Consider the following 16607-nt stretch of genomic DNA (forward strand, 5'->3'; position numbering starts at 1 on the left):
TCTTGTTGCTGGACTCTAATTTACAAAACTAGCTAAAGGTGTGCATGGATATGTGTGCTGCATCTTGTCCTCCACTAACCATCCTTCTGAATTCTTTGAGATTGGTAGCAAGTAATCCAAATTGCCTCTCACTATTGGTAATTCCGTCAGTTAATTAGTGTGAGGAGTTTGTGATAATCTTTGAGACCAGCTGAGTCTTTGATGTGTGATGATGGCTTCTGATTAGTTTGCTTCCCTGAGTGTGTGAAGAGGGTGTGCATGGTTTTCTGGTTTCCCATAAGACTCACCATATGCAGTTCTGAACCCTTGTCCATGTTTGTTGTTTAAAGCAAGTGGTGTGTGACCTATTGAAACTTTTTAAAACAAGTACTACCATTATGGCGAGGTATTATCAGTGCTTTACTTACGGAGAGGAAAATGCATAAGAGCTCTCTTCTCACTGCTGAGACAAGGGAAAACTCTGCTGTGGGCCTTTCTCTTTTTGGAAAATATCTACCACAATGTGAATCCTATCCCAATCTAAATCATAACGAATAATAATAATAGGTGACTTTGCTCTCTGCATCCCCATTTATTGAAAGGATTCTTTCAGAGGAAGAGAGTCAGGTTAAGAGTTTGTGTCACTTTCATCATTCCTTTCCTGTAGAAAGATCTGTGTGAACGTTTTTTTTTTTTTCCCATGAACGTGGTCTGTGCCTCTTTTTCCATGATGAGCTTCTGCAGCAACACATTCTCTTGTGAACATAAGGCTCAATTATTGTAACTACCTCTTTGCGTAGTTGACAGCAGGACAGCTCTGCAACTCCAACTTGCTTAGAATGCCACAGCATGGTTTAATAACTGGTTTGAGCAATCATGATCATACTATGTCCGCCCTGTGTTATTTAAACTGGCTGTGGGCAAAGTGGCAGTTTTGATTTTATGTTGGCATTGTTTGGTTTTAAAAACAGAACGGCATAGGACCTGATTACATTCAAGACTTCTTCCTTGAGCCTCATTGGGTCAGCGATGTGTATTCTGACACCACCTGCGTTTTAGGTGTCCCATTGCTACCACTGAGGTCATTCGAGATCACATCTTAACTTGGTGTGTGGAATTCTTTCCCCTGCATAGTCATCCCAGCTCATCTCTCCCCACTTTAATGAGCACCTCAATTATTTTATTACAGATACGTATTTTTATTATGGCCACTCTTTGCTATACAGTTAGCACCCTCCAACCCCATATGTTTCCCTCTTCTTTTCATAATGAAACTCCTTAAGTGATTTTTCTCTGTGTGAATTTTGAAATGTTTTAATTCCATTTTTACTTTTTTTATTATGATTTACAGCTCCATATGAGCCTTGATGGAGAAGGTGTGCTTCATTAACAAACTTATTTTACCTGAAAATAATAGTTGCTTTGCATTGTTTATATTACCTGCTTTATAGCTGGAGAAAAGGAAACTGACTGCTACTAGGGATTATTACCACATCAGTTACATTAGTTCTGTGGGAATGAAAATATATTGACGTTCAGGAGTACTGTACTTACCAGCACTTAGTGGTCAGTACTGACATATGGAAATTTAGGAGTCATTGAGTAAAAATGTAGATAAACTCTGATCAAATTAGTGCTGAATACTCAGAGAGGGATAGACAGGTGATCGGAATCTGGATCAGATCCAGTCGTCTGTTGGGAATAAGATACTAGTACAGAGGATTAACAAGTTAGATGATAACTCTTGTAAAGCCTTCATCCCCAGGGAAAAGTTACTAGTAAAAGCACTGGTGACTAATATTTGCTCTCTTGCCTGAGGAACCAGTTACAGTTAAAAGGAAAAGTAGCATTAAGGTTGGTTGGACTTGGAACTGCCACTGCTTTGCTTTTCATGCTTTGCCAAAAAGAGTGAAGATGAAAGAGGCTTTTCAGGTTTACTAAATGAATATCTTGTGAACCCTGAAATGATAAGCAAAGAAAGAAATTAATGCAAGCCGAAGGGCAAAGGAGGAGTTGTGTGCACACTTGGGCAAATTATAGAGATGGATTTTTCTTATACGATTTCAAGGTGGAACATGACTCTGGCTGCAACTGGTAAGATGACTGCTAAGTTATGAGACAGTAGTGATCTTCTGCTTGGACAGAAATGGGCGTTTACTATCAAAGCTAATGTAAAAGTATTTATAGTATGATGTTTCGTGGAGTTTAAGGTCAGAAGGGACCATCAAATTATCTAGTCTGACCTTCTATATATCACAGGCCATTACGTTTCACTTAGATACCCCTCTCTTAAGGCCAAAGACTAAGTGAGACCAAAACATTTCAGTACTCAGAAAGCTAAGGCAGAAAACAGAAGAAACCAAGGTGCCACCAATGCCAAAGGTCCCTGTAATGGCAGGGAATTTATTAAGTGAGATATGCCCAAGTGATCCCAGCAAGGGAACCACACTCCATGCTGCAGGGGAACATGGAAACCCTTGCAGCATCCCTGCCTCACTCTGACCTATGGGAAAATTCTTTCCCAACCCTACATCTGTTGAGCAGTGTTACCCTGCCCATGTGAGCAAGACATACCTTTGCATAGTGACCTAGTCCTCAGCATAGCTTTAAAAGGAGTTTCAAAGAATACATACATTAAACAGTTCAGTGTTGAGCTTGAGACATGGCCGTGACTAGAGATAGGTCTGGCCCAAAACTCCACATCTGAATTTTACAACTCAGTGACATAAAGCCAAGTGAGAAAACAAGCAATATTGTTACAATCTATATGGGACCAAAGTGATGGGAAATCCTCATACTAAATAAGGGAACTTTATTCTATCTGTGCCTTGGTACTGACCTACCCTTTCTAAAATCCCATAGAGGTCCCTTCTGCTTACCTATCTTTGTATAGCATTTTGAAATCTACTGAAAAAGTGCTAGATTGGAAAGAAGTACTATTTATTATTTAAAATGGTAAAGTTACCTAGTTACAGTTAAACTTGGTCCTTATCGTAATTCAGAGCTCTCATGTGTGGGTTTATGATCCTAAGAGAGGCATTAAGTTTGCCTGAATTTTCTTGTTTTATCCTTAATCATTTAAGTCAAATTTCATGTGGGACTCAAGAATCACAGATTAACAAATAAACAATCAGTCTAGACACTTGTGTGAGCCTCGTCACCATCTGAGTGCATCACAATTATTTTAATAAGTATAAATAACAATAATTAATATCTCTCTCCTGTGGGTGGGCGTGTAAAGGAAAACCAAGTCACAGAGATGTGTTTTACATTTAGTTGTGACCATAGCGAGATTTATGGTCATTCTTATCTTGTGTAGGAGTAAGCTCCATAGTCTAGGTTCCATCTCCTACACTCACAAGCATCCCCATGTTGACCGGGAGTCTCATAGCTTAACTGTGTGTTAGGTAGGTAGTATCCAGTACTACGTGTATGGCCCTTAGACTGTCACATGGACCGCAGCTCTGTGCTGATTGGGCCGTGGGTTGAGAACCACTGCTACAATAGTTTCCACCACCAATATTGCTGTTTATTGTAGCAAAACAAACCAATTATTGGTGTCGAAAGGCTATGTTTGTTAGATTATAGCTAGCTCTCCTTTTTAGGAAAATTATGTTCCTCCATGTTCTGTTATTTCAGGTACTCATTCATCATTTTATTAATGCTTCAGAAAACTATAATTTTCTTTCTTTGTATTCTTTGGATTACTTGTCAAATATCTGGCCACCAGCTGTCTTTATCCACTTCTATAAAGCACATATCACATTGCTAATGGGTCTGATAAAGAAAACAATGTAATAATCACTCATAAACAGGCCAAAAAATTTGGTGTTCTGTATAGGGAATCTAGGAAAACTCAGCCTTGCTTTACTAATTCAATGGTATAGTCAGCATAGACTTCAGTAGTTCATTCAAAGATGCACATGGCAACCAGATTTATCTTGCCTCTGTGATATGCATTCCTAAATGTTCTAGTATTGTTTAAACACATGTAATCTATCATTTTTAAAAAATATTTAGATACAGTAGGTCAGTATTTTAACTCTGATTAATTTAAATAATTTTCTACATATCTTGGGTGATAATTTCACTGTTTCTTTCTTCAGTGTTTAAAGAAAATAGCTGTGTTCTATTTAGGTTTAGGATTTAGAGAATCCTGGCTACTAAGAAAAGAAGACATTAACAAATTATGGCCCTGATTCAGCAAAGCACCAAGGTATATGTTTAATTTCAAGAACCTGCTTATGTGATTTGCAGAACTGAGGGCCAAATAAGGGTGTTGAATGACAGTGCAAAAAGCTAAATTATTATGTAGTGCTCATTATTCCCTAATGGCTTTTTGAAATTTCAAAGTAGTAGTATCTATTATTTGTATTATGGTAACACCAAGAGATCTCACGGTGCTAGATGCTGTACAGGCATAGTAAAAGGGTCATACTTAATAAAGATTCAGTGTATAAATAGTTTATAAAGGCTTAATAAATGCTTAATATATGTTTTAGTGACTGGTTAATCCTTCTTATAGTTGAGTCCAATAGGTTGTTGATAACCATTGTTTATAACCATTCATAACCATCTATAACACCACTTACTGCTTATTGCTGTTTGTAACAGTAGCACTCATCTGTAGCATGCTGATAACATTTATTAACTCTTTATAAACCATTTATAAATTGAACACCAGTAAAAGGCAATCATCAACCCGAAGAATTTATAATCTCCATTGTAAGGCAAGATGTAACTGTTGGATGAAGGAGAGCTGTAGTTTCAAACAAAGACTTATTTTTTCTTTAGGATGTTAGAGCAGTACAAAGGGGACTTAAGAGGAGCTCAGGAATTTAGACCTATAAGTTCAAAAAACCCTCAACAGAGTAGATTTGGCCATATTCTGCAAATCCAAATTAAATCTAATTTAAGATTTTGTGGTCATCTTCAAAGCTCTGTACAAATTAATTCATCTATCAAAATTTAACCTTGTAAAGAATTAATTTGACATAATTAACATTGTCATTTATTTGTATTGTGTTAGTGACAAGAGATTCATATTTGGGGTCGGGACCCTTTTATTCTAGGCACTGCACAGATCTAAAATTTAAAAAAAAACCCACCTACATCAAGGAGCTTACTATCGAACATAAATAGAAGAAGAGCTACCAGTTATTTTCCACCTCTATCTTACCTGGACTTATCCTCATTAGCAAGAATGATTTGCATATCTACCAGTGGATACTAGCAATTTGTACATTTGCCTTAACCAAAATCACTTTGTTTTTATTTCCACTGAGTAATGGAATTACCATTTTCTATACTGATAATTGCAGTACTATTTTTATATGCTTAATCTGTTATGAGTCTACTCAATTAATATTAGAAGCATCCTACAAGAGTGCAATAAAAATAATATTAACAAAATATAATAAAATCCAGTCTTTGCACACAACTTTTATTTATGTTCATGGGAGTTGCATGTACACTGATGGGAAAGACCCATTAAGTTCATTTGTAGCAAGAGTACTTCTGTCTTCATAATAAAATAAAGAGCTAGAGAATAAAATGACATTGTCATCTATTTAATTTGAGTGTTTTCTTCTTTATTGTTGTAATAACCTCTGAGAAGCAAGGAAATATAATTAGCCTTATATACTGATTTAGTTTCCACCTGGCAACTGTTATGTATTACTGCATCTCTAGTGCTTCTATTATCAACATAGCTTCCGTTTCTTTGTGCCATTTAAGTTGTTCCCCTTTGTGCGTCAGCCTCATTAATGATATTGTAACATAATGTGAAAAGCTCCTAACAATGGTTAACTATTGCAGCAGTTAACCCGGTATTGGTATCTTTAAGATTTGGTAATGTTCCTCTGCAGAAACAGTTGCTATAGAGTTAAATGTTTTTTCTATCCTTGTGTACCTGTGCCTCATGATTGACGATAATGTCCTACTGAGACTTAGTTTTTTCCCAATTACTCTCTTTCCTGAAATAGAACATTACATATTCATCCAAGGAAGCTTTCATACACTGAGTGTAAACAAGTAAGCATTATAATGATGGGAAGAGAAATAATTGCATGTATTTGTCTATTTAGTGTTTAATTGCTGTGTTAAAACATGTTATGCAGTTCTTTTTATCTGTGTCTGTGTGTGTGTATGTAACTACATAATATATATAGATAGATATGACAGAGAGGGGAAACACTGTTATCATATCCTTGCTTTATAGCATCTTCACACGTGTTGTTACCTAGCAGCTCTGTGTTCTTGGGGAACCAGGGCGCAAAACCCCAACTCTCTCTCTCTGGCTCACCTGAATTACCCCCCCACCAGCCCATGCTTGAACCAGAAACCAAAGGCTGCTTGAACCAGAAACCAAAGGCATTTCAATATGAAAAGGCAGGGGACACAACTGAAACCCTCCCATCAAGGGTGAGGCAACTCCCCAGGCCTCATACAAGAGACACAATTGGAACCCTCCCATCAAAGGTGAGACAATTCCCCATGCCTCATAAGCATCTCAGTTAGCACATGAATGAAGAACAGAAGCCTCATCTACATCGAAGATGGAACACGCACTGAACTCTGGGATTGCTGAAGCAGGGAAGCACTGCATTTTGGGAAATCTCTGCTCTCGATGTAACTGAACTCACACCTGTACACACCCAGCTCCGCAGTTATCAGACCATTCTAGTTATTGGTATGCAAAACACTGAAACCTGGTTGCATTGTGAGCCCTCTCTCAAGAAAGGACGCCCTTCCAGGAATGATCAGCTCCTTTTGTCCAGACATTGTTTATCCATAAACAAACCTGGCATCTACAAATTCCCTATCAAAGCTCAAACCTCTGTTCTGATGCTTGAATCCAAACTCTGCATCAGTTCCACTGTAACCTGTCTTCTCTTCCTGACTGATCGTGTTGGGGGCTCTGCCAGACTCAAAGCCCTCCAGACCCTGAACTGACAAGCCTCTTCCTGGGAACCTCTGAACTGCATGGAGTGGTGAGATCAACCCCCCCTTTTCCCCCAATACAACTTATCTCTCCCTCTGTCTCTCTCCCTCTCTTAGTCCAGGTATAACTTTCTACTTTTGTAATCAAACCTGGGATAGCTTTCTCCAATACCCCCAACTGTAATTGTGTAGTACTGTAAGTGTTTGATTGTTTTTCTCTCCTGGTATGGTATTACTATTAGTATCATAAGTTTTATATACCTAGCAATAAAATAACTGTTATAATCAAGCTGGTTGCCACTTTCTCTCTCTCTCTCTCCAAACTTTATGTTCTTCCTTTGTGTCCTTGGTCCCTATCTTGCTCTGTAGCAACGCTTCTCTTACCTAAGCCAAAGATCCCTGGAGTGCCCAAAAATCCTATGGGGTTTGCTCATCAAGGGGGTTATTGCTAGAACAATTGTGGTGTAAAGGGGTATATGAAGGGGACAGCCAGGAAGTGCTACTCTGCCTAGCCTATGGGATCCAGGGGCAAATGAGGGTGCAGCTCAAGTGCTGTTTGACCCAGCCTGATCGATTCCAAGGGGCAATTAAGGGGAGTAGCCAAAAAGGTGCTGTTCTATTCTGCTCTATTCTGGTGTGTTGCCCAGGGGCATATAAGGGTAGCCACTGAGAGTGTGGTGTCACCCAGCCTGCTGAGTTCAGGGACAGATAAGGGGTCAGCTGAGAGTGCTGATAGCCCGGTCTGCTCAGACGCACTAAGTTGAGCTGAACTGTGTATGTGTGTGTGTGTGCGTATCTGTGGGGGGTTGTGCTGGAGGAACCCAGCCCTGAAAACCTTAGGTCCTGCAGGATACCTCCATTGGGAGAGGGCTTGTAGCCCTATGAACACACAAGTAACACAAGCAGTACATTAGTAGAATCACACCCCTAGAATCACACCCCTCTTCCAGGAAGGTAACCCTAATAAATGAGCATACCCCAAGGAGAAGGGCAAATCTGGTAACAGTGTGGCACCAGATACTTCATCCCAATGTTCTTCTATTCCATTAATATTGTATTTGGTAGCTTGTAATATCCATGACTGTAGAGTCACTCGCGGATGTAATATTGCTAATTTCTTTTAAGTATTGCTCTTTTGTCTCGCTTTTCTGATGTGTGTCATGCGACTCCTCCTGCACAATAGATTCCAAACTACCTCATCCATTGATCTCTATGTCAAGCCCAGAACTTATGTCTGAGCTAGAGTATATCTTCTAGAAAGATATACAGTCTTGTTTTATGGACAGTGATGGAGAATCCATCACATCATTAGATATGTTGTTCCAATGGTTAGTCAGCGTTCATTGTTTAAAATTTACATCTTATTGTCTAGATGCAGCTTCTAACCACTGGATCTTATTACACCTTTTTCTGCTAAAAAGAAAATCTAATATAAGAAATCTCTTCCCCATGTGGGTACTTGTAAGCTGTGATCAAGTTACTACTTAACCTTCTCTTGGATAAAATAAATAGGTTGACCTTCTTTAGTCTTTTACTACAAGGAATGTTTTCCAGACCTCAGAACAATTTTCCTAGATCTTTTCTGAACCCTTTCTAACTTTTCAGTATTTTTAAAATTGTTTTCCAGTAATGGTCTCACAGATGCTGTGGACAGAGATAGTACCACCTCTCTACTCCTACTTGATATTCCCTGATTTTATATCTGAGGATTGTGTTTGCTCTCATAGCTACAGCTTCGCACTGGAAGCTCATATTCATTTAGTTATCTGTCATGATCTTCTATGTCCTTTCCATTGTCAGTGTGTTCCAGAATACAGTCAATCTTGTAAGTGTGACCTATATTCTTTGCTCCTATATATGACCTTGTATTTGGCTGTATTAAAACACATGTTGTTCAAATGAACCCATCTTACCGTGATATCAGCCTGTTCCCATCATTATTTATCACTCCCAATTTTTTGTGCCATCTCCAAATTTTATTTTTTTAAGTGCACTTCTTGTAGCATTTGTAGTGTTCTTATTAAAATATGGATCAAATCCTAAAAGTTGTTAAGCACCCAGGTTTTAGTGGGAGCACCTGATTTCAATGCTCAGCATGTCTCAGCACTTGATACGTTGTTAGTAGCATTTGTCAAGCTCAGATCAGACAGAAGTAATGGCCAGTGGGTGAAGCAGCCAGGGAAAATGTCCAAGAGAATATCTATTCCTGTCTGTCTTTTCTCACTTAAATTTGTAGCATGGGAGTCTTGTTGGATCCTTGGCTGCGTTATATTCAGAGGAGTGCTTTCTTCTTCTGTTTGGGTACAAAATTGCTGCAGTTTCCTTCAGCTGTGGATTTCTCCACAGTAATCCATATCACCCACAGACTAGATTGCTGCAATGTGCTCTACATTTGAAGGCCAAATGGAAACTTCTATTCGTGCAGAATGTGACTGCCCACTCTGCATATTACTGTAGATCTGTGCTCATAGACTGTGTTGGTTAATTTCCAAAGGTGGAAGGTGCCATGGTTGGGTTTTGACTGCTTTTGAGACACCTTATCTCTGTAAAGTCAGTGGGGTTCCACATGGGCAAAGGGGTCCATCCTCATAGTTCTGACTGTAGGACCAGGGACCTATTTTTACTGCTGTACTTTACTGTATATGTATTTTGGATGAAACTGCTATTGTATTGAATTAATTAGGATTTCAGTATTTTTCCTCTATTTTACAGTAGCATATAAAGGAAAGGGCTAAGTTTAAATTAGTAAGTAAGAAACTTAATATTTCACCAATTGAAAAAACAAAGCAAGTTACATGGAAGAAAAAATCTTAAGTGGCATTCTAGCAGTAGCTTATAAGTTGTATTGTTATTGACTCCTTCTTCTAACCTCTCCTGAACTTAATTCTGCTGCATTTCAGCACTCTGTGGAAGTACAGTTTCTCTAGGAAGAAGAATAGCATCTGCAGTTATGCTAGCTAGGACAAAAATGTACAAGGACTATCAACCTTCTTGCCTCAGAGCATAAGATGATCACCAGCTATGGGCAGGAAGAAATGTTTCCCTCCTGCAGATAGGATCATATAATTGGTCAGGTGTAAATGGGGGTGGTTTTGTTTATTACTCACCTTTCTCTGAAATGTATGGTATAAGCCCAGGTCATAGGAAGCATACCAGACTAGAAGGACCATTGGTCTTGGCAACTGTGCATTATGGCAATTCTTATGAGGTTTTTTTATGCTGCCTAAAATAAAACAAGATTCACAATGTTTTTAAACACTGGTAAGCTTTTAAATGCTTTGTTTCTAATACTATCTTGCTGTCCTACCAATGTGACTGTGATCATGGAGCATTGTCAATGCTCTGATTTCCCATGGGATATCAAACTTGAACTAAAGAGAAGTCTCATTCTAGTGAGTCTATTTCCCCACTCCCCCACATTCCCAGCCAGATGTACAAAGCAAGTGAAAATACTATCTGCTTGAGAGCCAACCAGAGTGTTGCTAGATCTGTGTATGAGACCCTGGAAAAAGTTTAGTGATTCTTTTTTCATTTTCTTTTCTTTCTTTTTTTTTTTCTTCTTTGTCTTGTAGCTTACTCTTCACCAAAGTAAAGCTAGAATGGGTGCATAAAGGACCTGAAGAAGCTCTGGTGACCTGTAGATACATGTTGCATATGTGGCAGATGGTATATAACTTTTCACAGCACAGGTAAGTTTTATGTAGACCCTGACAAATTTGAGCTTTGAAATGGAGATATGATTAGCTGCTTTTATCTTCAAGATATTCTGGTTGCTCTGCAGAAAGGCAACAAATAATACAATTTTTAAAAAAATATATAGTAAAGCCAAAATCTTAGGAGTTATTTATATATAACTCCAACCTTCATAAAAGTAAGGATTTGAGGTTAAAGAAACCCCCTTTGGACAAGATTTTCAAAGTTAGGCATCTAAATCCATACCTGCGTGGCCTTTTTAAAAAATGCTGAGCATCCAGCAGTTCCCATTCAAGTCAGTGGAACGATGTTGTTTTACACCAGCAGAGGAAATGGTCCCACTTTTTTTTTTTAATCCAACAAAAAGGAAAAATCTTGAACATGCAAAAGTTACTAAGATGATTCTCTCCTCACGCAAGCCTTGCATACTGTATCCGTTTCAGTGTCATTGGTACTTTATTATCCCACTAACCCTTTGAAAATCCCCACCTACGTTACTAGGCATCCAGTCCAACCCTTTGAAAATCCCCACCTACGTTACTAGGCATCCAGACCAACCCCGACTAAATCATCCCAGCCAGACCTTTGTCAAGCTGCACCTTAAAAACCATTAAGGATGGAGATTCCACCACCTCTGTAGGTAACCCATTCCAGTGCTTCACCATCCTCCTAGTGAAAAAGTTTTTCCTAATATCCAACCTAGACCTCCCCCATTGCAACTTGAGGAATCCACTGCTTCTGTTGTAGTTCGTTCCAGTGGTTAATTACAAATGAATGAAGAATCCACCGCTTCTTTTAGTAGTTTGTTCCAGTGGTTAATTACGCTTGCTGTTTAAAAAAAAAAATCATGCCTTATTTCTAATTTGTATTTGTCTGGCTTTAACTTCCAGCCATGGGTCGTTGGGTATGCCTTTCTATGTTAAAGAGTCTTTTAGTATCTAGTATTGTCTCCCCATGAAGGTGCTTCGATATCATGATCAAGTCACCTCCTGATCTTCTTTTTGATCAACTAAACAAATGGACCTTTTTCTTTGTTTCTCATTGTGAGGCATTTCTTTTCCAGCTCTCATATATTTTTATGGTTCACCTCTCCATTCTCACCAATTTTTCAACATCTTTTTAAAAATATGGACACCAGAACTGTACACAGTATTCCAGTGTCAGTTTCATTAGTGCTTTATACAGAAGTAAAATCACCTCCCTACTCCTACTCACTGTTCCCCTGTTTAATACATCGAAGGGTCATTTTAGCCCTTTTTGAGAAAATATCACACTGGAAATTCATGTTGAGTTGCTTTTCCGCTATGACCCCTAAATCCTTTTCAGAGTTACTGTTTTCCAGGATACAATCCCCCATTCTGTAAGTATGGACTCTTTGTTCCTAGATTTAGGATCTTGCATTTGGCTGTGTGAAAATGCATTCTGTTTGAATGGGCCCAGTATACCAAGCAATCCAGACCACTGTGTGTGACTATCCTGTGCTCGTAATTATTTACCACTCTGCCAATCTTTGTCAACTGCACATTTTATATGCTCTTCTATGTCCAGGGATATAATGTAGTAATGCTGGTATCACTGTGGTAATTGCTGTCAAATATTGACTTCTTAATGGTGACGTCTACCTACGTACAATATTCTACCTCATGTCAGCAGTGTTTTTAATGTAATACCCCTCCACATGCACTGCACCATCAGCATGACATCGCTCTTGGGAGTCAATCAGTGGCACAAGCAAAGAAGACCACTGCAGATGCTCTGAAAATTCCTGCATAGATAAGACAGAGGTGCAAGAAGAACTAGGTCTTTTTTTCCAGTTGTTTTAACACTTAAAATTAATAACAATTTCAGAGGATATGTCAAAGTAAAACTTAGCTTGTGGGATATTATGGCCCAGTCCTGAAATGAGTTGTGTGTGAGAGGGTCCAAATGATGGCATGGCGTTCCTTGTGGGTTCAGGGCCCATGTGAGGATTTTCAAATGGGATCTGAAAGCTTAGAAATAACTACTTAGTCCTACAACCGTGAGCACCGTTAATAATAATATTAACAACAGAAGGCCTTCAGGCAACGAATACGTAGCTGGCAAAGACAGTCCTTATTTATATTTCATTATTATGATGCTATCTGACAGGACAGTCAAGGATAAATCCAGAACACAGGCATGAAATATTAGATGAACCAAAATCTTGGAATTCAGTCCATGCCGAGAACTGATTAAACTTGAAGATAAGGCCTCCAGATTAGTTATTCTTCCGTGATAACGTTGTGAATTTTCCTGAGAGAAGTATTACCTGGATAGTGAGCAGTGTGCTGTGACGTGTGTCTGAAAAGAGTGGCAAGAACAGCCACCTTTCTTTTTAATGCTTTGCCCTTTAGTGAGAGCAGACATCATGATCCCTCTGATACTTCAAAAGAAAAATATCTATGGCAATAGAAAGATACAGAGAAGCGGCATTCAAGTGACTCTCTCACTGGAAATAATGTGGAAAAAGGAGATAATGAGTCAGATCAACTGCTGGTTAAATCAGCAGAGCTCCATGGAAATCTTCCTGAGCCATGTGTACCGGTAGTGTGTGAAGAGGAGGCCTGTCCCAGAGGGAGAGGAGAGGCTATGTCAAGAGAGCTACACTGATTTACACTAGCTGAGAAACTGTTCCATTGCGTTGGTCTGTTAATTGCCGTTTTGGAAATAGTAGTAGTTATACTGGTCATCCCTCATTTTTGAAATCCCATGTATCTTTTTAATTTAGAGGCAGCATTCGTTCTCTAGTTGGATATTTTTGTTAACTTTATTTCAAAATCTGTGTTTAACAAAAATGTGCCTTAAATGCTTGCTACTGTGTCCCGCTAGTGCTAATTCTAAGTTTCTGCTGTGAGGTGGTTGCTTCTGGGCGTCGTCTCTGGCTCTGTCATTCCTTGGTCAGATCTAGCTGGTTCTGGCGAGGTCTGGTGGTGGGTGCTGCACACAGTATAGTGGGGAGTGCTCTTATCATGGAATGTGTTTTGGTTCTTCTCCACCCACAAAAAATAACAATACATGGAGTTCTGCTGTGAAATAATATAGGAGAGGATCTACCTGGCAAAATATTCCATCGTTTCCACTGGGATAAGGCCCCTCTTCACTGCTGCAATTGCAGATGCCTCCGGATAAGGCTATAGTGGGAAGCAAATGTCTGTAGCATAAATTGGGGGACAGGAACTCCTCCTAATGTAAATAACTTAGGCTACTACTTAATTTCTCTCTTCTGTTCAGACAGAATGGGGGGAGGGTAAGCTGCTAATGTCCTTAAAATGATCAGTTAGCAAGTATGTGGTAAGAGATAATTGGTACAAAAGGATTGGAACTGCCTTGACTAGGAATCAAATCCTCATGCTAGCACCAAATCTGAATAGAAGCAGAGAAGCAGTCGTCCATGCCCCTTATGTGACCCTGTGGTGAGCTGAAGGGTCTGTGCAGCAGAGGATCCTCTGGCCCTGATTTTAGCCAGTAATGATGTCCCCTGTGAACTGATCTGCAAAGACCCCCACCGACCAAGGGTTCTTGCCTTCTGCACAGAACCCAAAGCTAATGAAATAAATTAGAGATGGCAAAGAGCATCCTGTCCATCCCCTGCCAGAGCAAGACTGGTTCCTACGGTAAGTATCCTTGAGTGTTAGTTTCCACTCCACTTTCTTTTGTCAAAAATGAAGTTTCAGCATCATGAACAATCTTCAGATCTTTTTGAGAGAAACCAGCAGCACTCTTTCCCTAATACATTTCAACAGCCACTGTCCTGTACTGAGTGGTACAGCTATCAAATCTAATGGTAGTTCAGTTGGATTACTGCATGTTTTGAAGACCTAATTCTCTGTCAGTGGCCACCTAACACCATCTTGTTTCCTTACAGTAGCTCTGAGAAAGAAAGCAGCGTGACTGAAATGCCTATGATCAAAAAGCACAATGGAATGCATCTTTCTCTCCCTGATGCTCACGATGCTGACTCTGGTGAGGAAAATAATAATAATAATTTAAAAAAACCTTCTCCATTCTCAAACAAATGCCCGTTTTCATAACAGAGGGAAAGTGATGCTTTCTAGCATTCTGGGAACCGGGCTGGGAGTCAGGCATTTTGGCTTCTAGTCTTGATTCTGCATCTGGCCTGGTGTGTGACCCTGGGCAAGTCATTTCACTTATCTCTTCTTCAGTTTCCCCATCTATAAAATAGATATCATTGTACTTACTTCTTTTGGTAAAGTACATTGATATCTATGATTGGAAAGTGCTAGATAAGAGCCGACTGTTATTACTAGTAGGTGAAAGCCCTTGCTGTCGCATGAATATAATTTATAAAGCTGTGTATTTAAAAAAAAAAAAAAAAAAGGCTGAAAATGACTGAGAATTTAATAACTGGATGGTAACAGACAGCGAATCACAGTGGTGATTGAACCTGGTGATACTTTCTGAACAAAAGGAGCATTCAGCCATGCTTGTAAGCCGTTTCCATCACTGATTAAACAGACGTTCTAGACTTCAGAGTGATGTTTAGGTTTATTGTCTGTAGGGGTCTCTGCTGGGAGATTTGGGTTGATTTGTGAGGGTGGCACATAAGGGGTGTGTTCTGCCATGAGGGGCTATGTATATTGGGGTTATTGTGTATACTGGTTGTGGTGTTGTGTGGGTGGTTGTGTTGATTTGTGTCTAGGATTATCGTGCTGGGTGAGGGTGGCCATTGGGCACAAAGGTGTGGCAGTTAGACCCAGTAATGCACCATCGGTGCAGTCTCCCTCAGAAAACCAATGAAACTGTTGCATTTAAATTAGCTGTAGAGTAAGAATGGTAATTGGTTGAGTCCCCTCTGATGTCACAGTGGTCTAGGACTCGTGGCATGGCATCGATACATGGCAACTGTAACTGTCCACCACATGGATGTAATTTGTAAAGCCAAAACGGCTAAGAACAAAAACTGGATGGTAGCAGACCGCGAAACCCAGTGATGGTTCAACCTGGTAATATTCTGAACAAAAAGATCTCTCAACCATGTTTGTAGCTGCTTCTATCACTTCACACTTATTCTAAAGCCTAAAATCTCTTTTGAGTGACATACACACTGACATTCCTGGAATCTTATTTTGTAGATTTTGCAATAACTGCCTGTAGTTAGTACTGTTTCAAGCTTAGACTTTCTAGGCCTCCTAAGCTGGTCTTCCGCTTCTTCATAATGGTGAATGTAGAATTGGATGAATCTGAGTATATGAGAACTGGTGATTCCAACAAACTTCACAGCTACTCCCCACGTAACCAGAAATGGCACTGAGCCCCCTGAGATTACCTGTAGATGTTACCCAATGATCAATCTGAGAAATTCCTAGAGAGGGGGAAGTTATGTGAAGGTCTTGAAGCCACTGCCCAATGCAAATAGCATGTTGTAATGTTTTTAGCATATGGTTATGCAGACTTCTGGAAAATATATAGAAGAGGAGGAGTGGCTGTATTCTCTGGGGCTCAGGAAGTAGTTAACATTTAGAAAAGATAATTTAAAGGAGAGAATTTTCCTGTCTTCTCCCATTCTTGCCCTTATAAGTAAATCACTGGGTTTATCTCAACAATACTCACTTGATTACAAAAAGAGAAAAAGAGTGGCCAGGAAATGGTTAATTTGTGGTAACTACAAGGCCTGATGCTGGTGCATGCTTAGCAATGCAACTCCCATTCACTTAAGTATGTCTACCTGAGCCGGAAATTACACTCCCAGATGCAGTGTAGACTTACCCTTGGAGAGAAGGACATGACATGCAGAAAACAGCCACTTTTTTTGAGCCACGTCTTTCAGTGTTAAATACACACCTCTTAGTAAATTGTGTAGGATTAAGATATATACCCTACAGATAGATAAAATGCATGACAAGGTTAGGACTTGACCTTACAAACATTTACGCATGTGAACTTTACTCATTGAATTCATGGGGACTGCTCCCATGTGCGTTTGCAGCATTGAGCTCTTAGAGTATATATTT

The 16607-nt window shown here is 39.4% G+C and overlaps 1 protein-coding gene across 3 annotated transcripts in view; it reads left to right on the forward strand.

Annotated features, from left to right (window-relative positions):
- The window catches only part of TTC7A (tetratricopeptide repeat domain 7A), a 240412-nt gene that overhangs the window by 153661 nt on the left and 70144 nt on the right, over positions 1–16607 (forward strand). For all 3 annotated transcript variants that reach the window (XM_067565099.1, XM_067565100.1, XM_067565101.1), the window contains 2 exons: positions 10494–10610; positions 14501–14598. In XM_067565099.1, coding sequence (XP_067421200.1) covers positions 10494–10610; positions 14501–14598 — 215 coding nt within the window. The remainder of the gene's footprint in view (positions 1–10493; positions 10611–14500; positions 14599–16607) is intronic.

Source organism: Emydura macquarii, unplaced genomic scaffold (genome assembly GCF_026122565.2).
Source record: "Emydura macquarii macquarii isolate MOO-44397 ecotype Brisbane River unplaced genomic scaffold, CSIRO-AGI_Emac_v2 contig_2676, whole genome shotgun sequence".
NCBI classification, from domain to species: domain Eukaryota; kingdom Metazoa; phylum Chordata; order Testudines; family Chelidae; genus Emydura; species Emydura macquarii.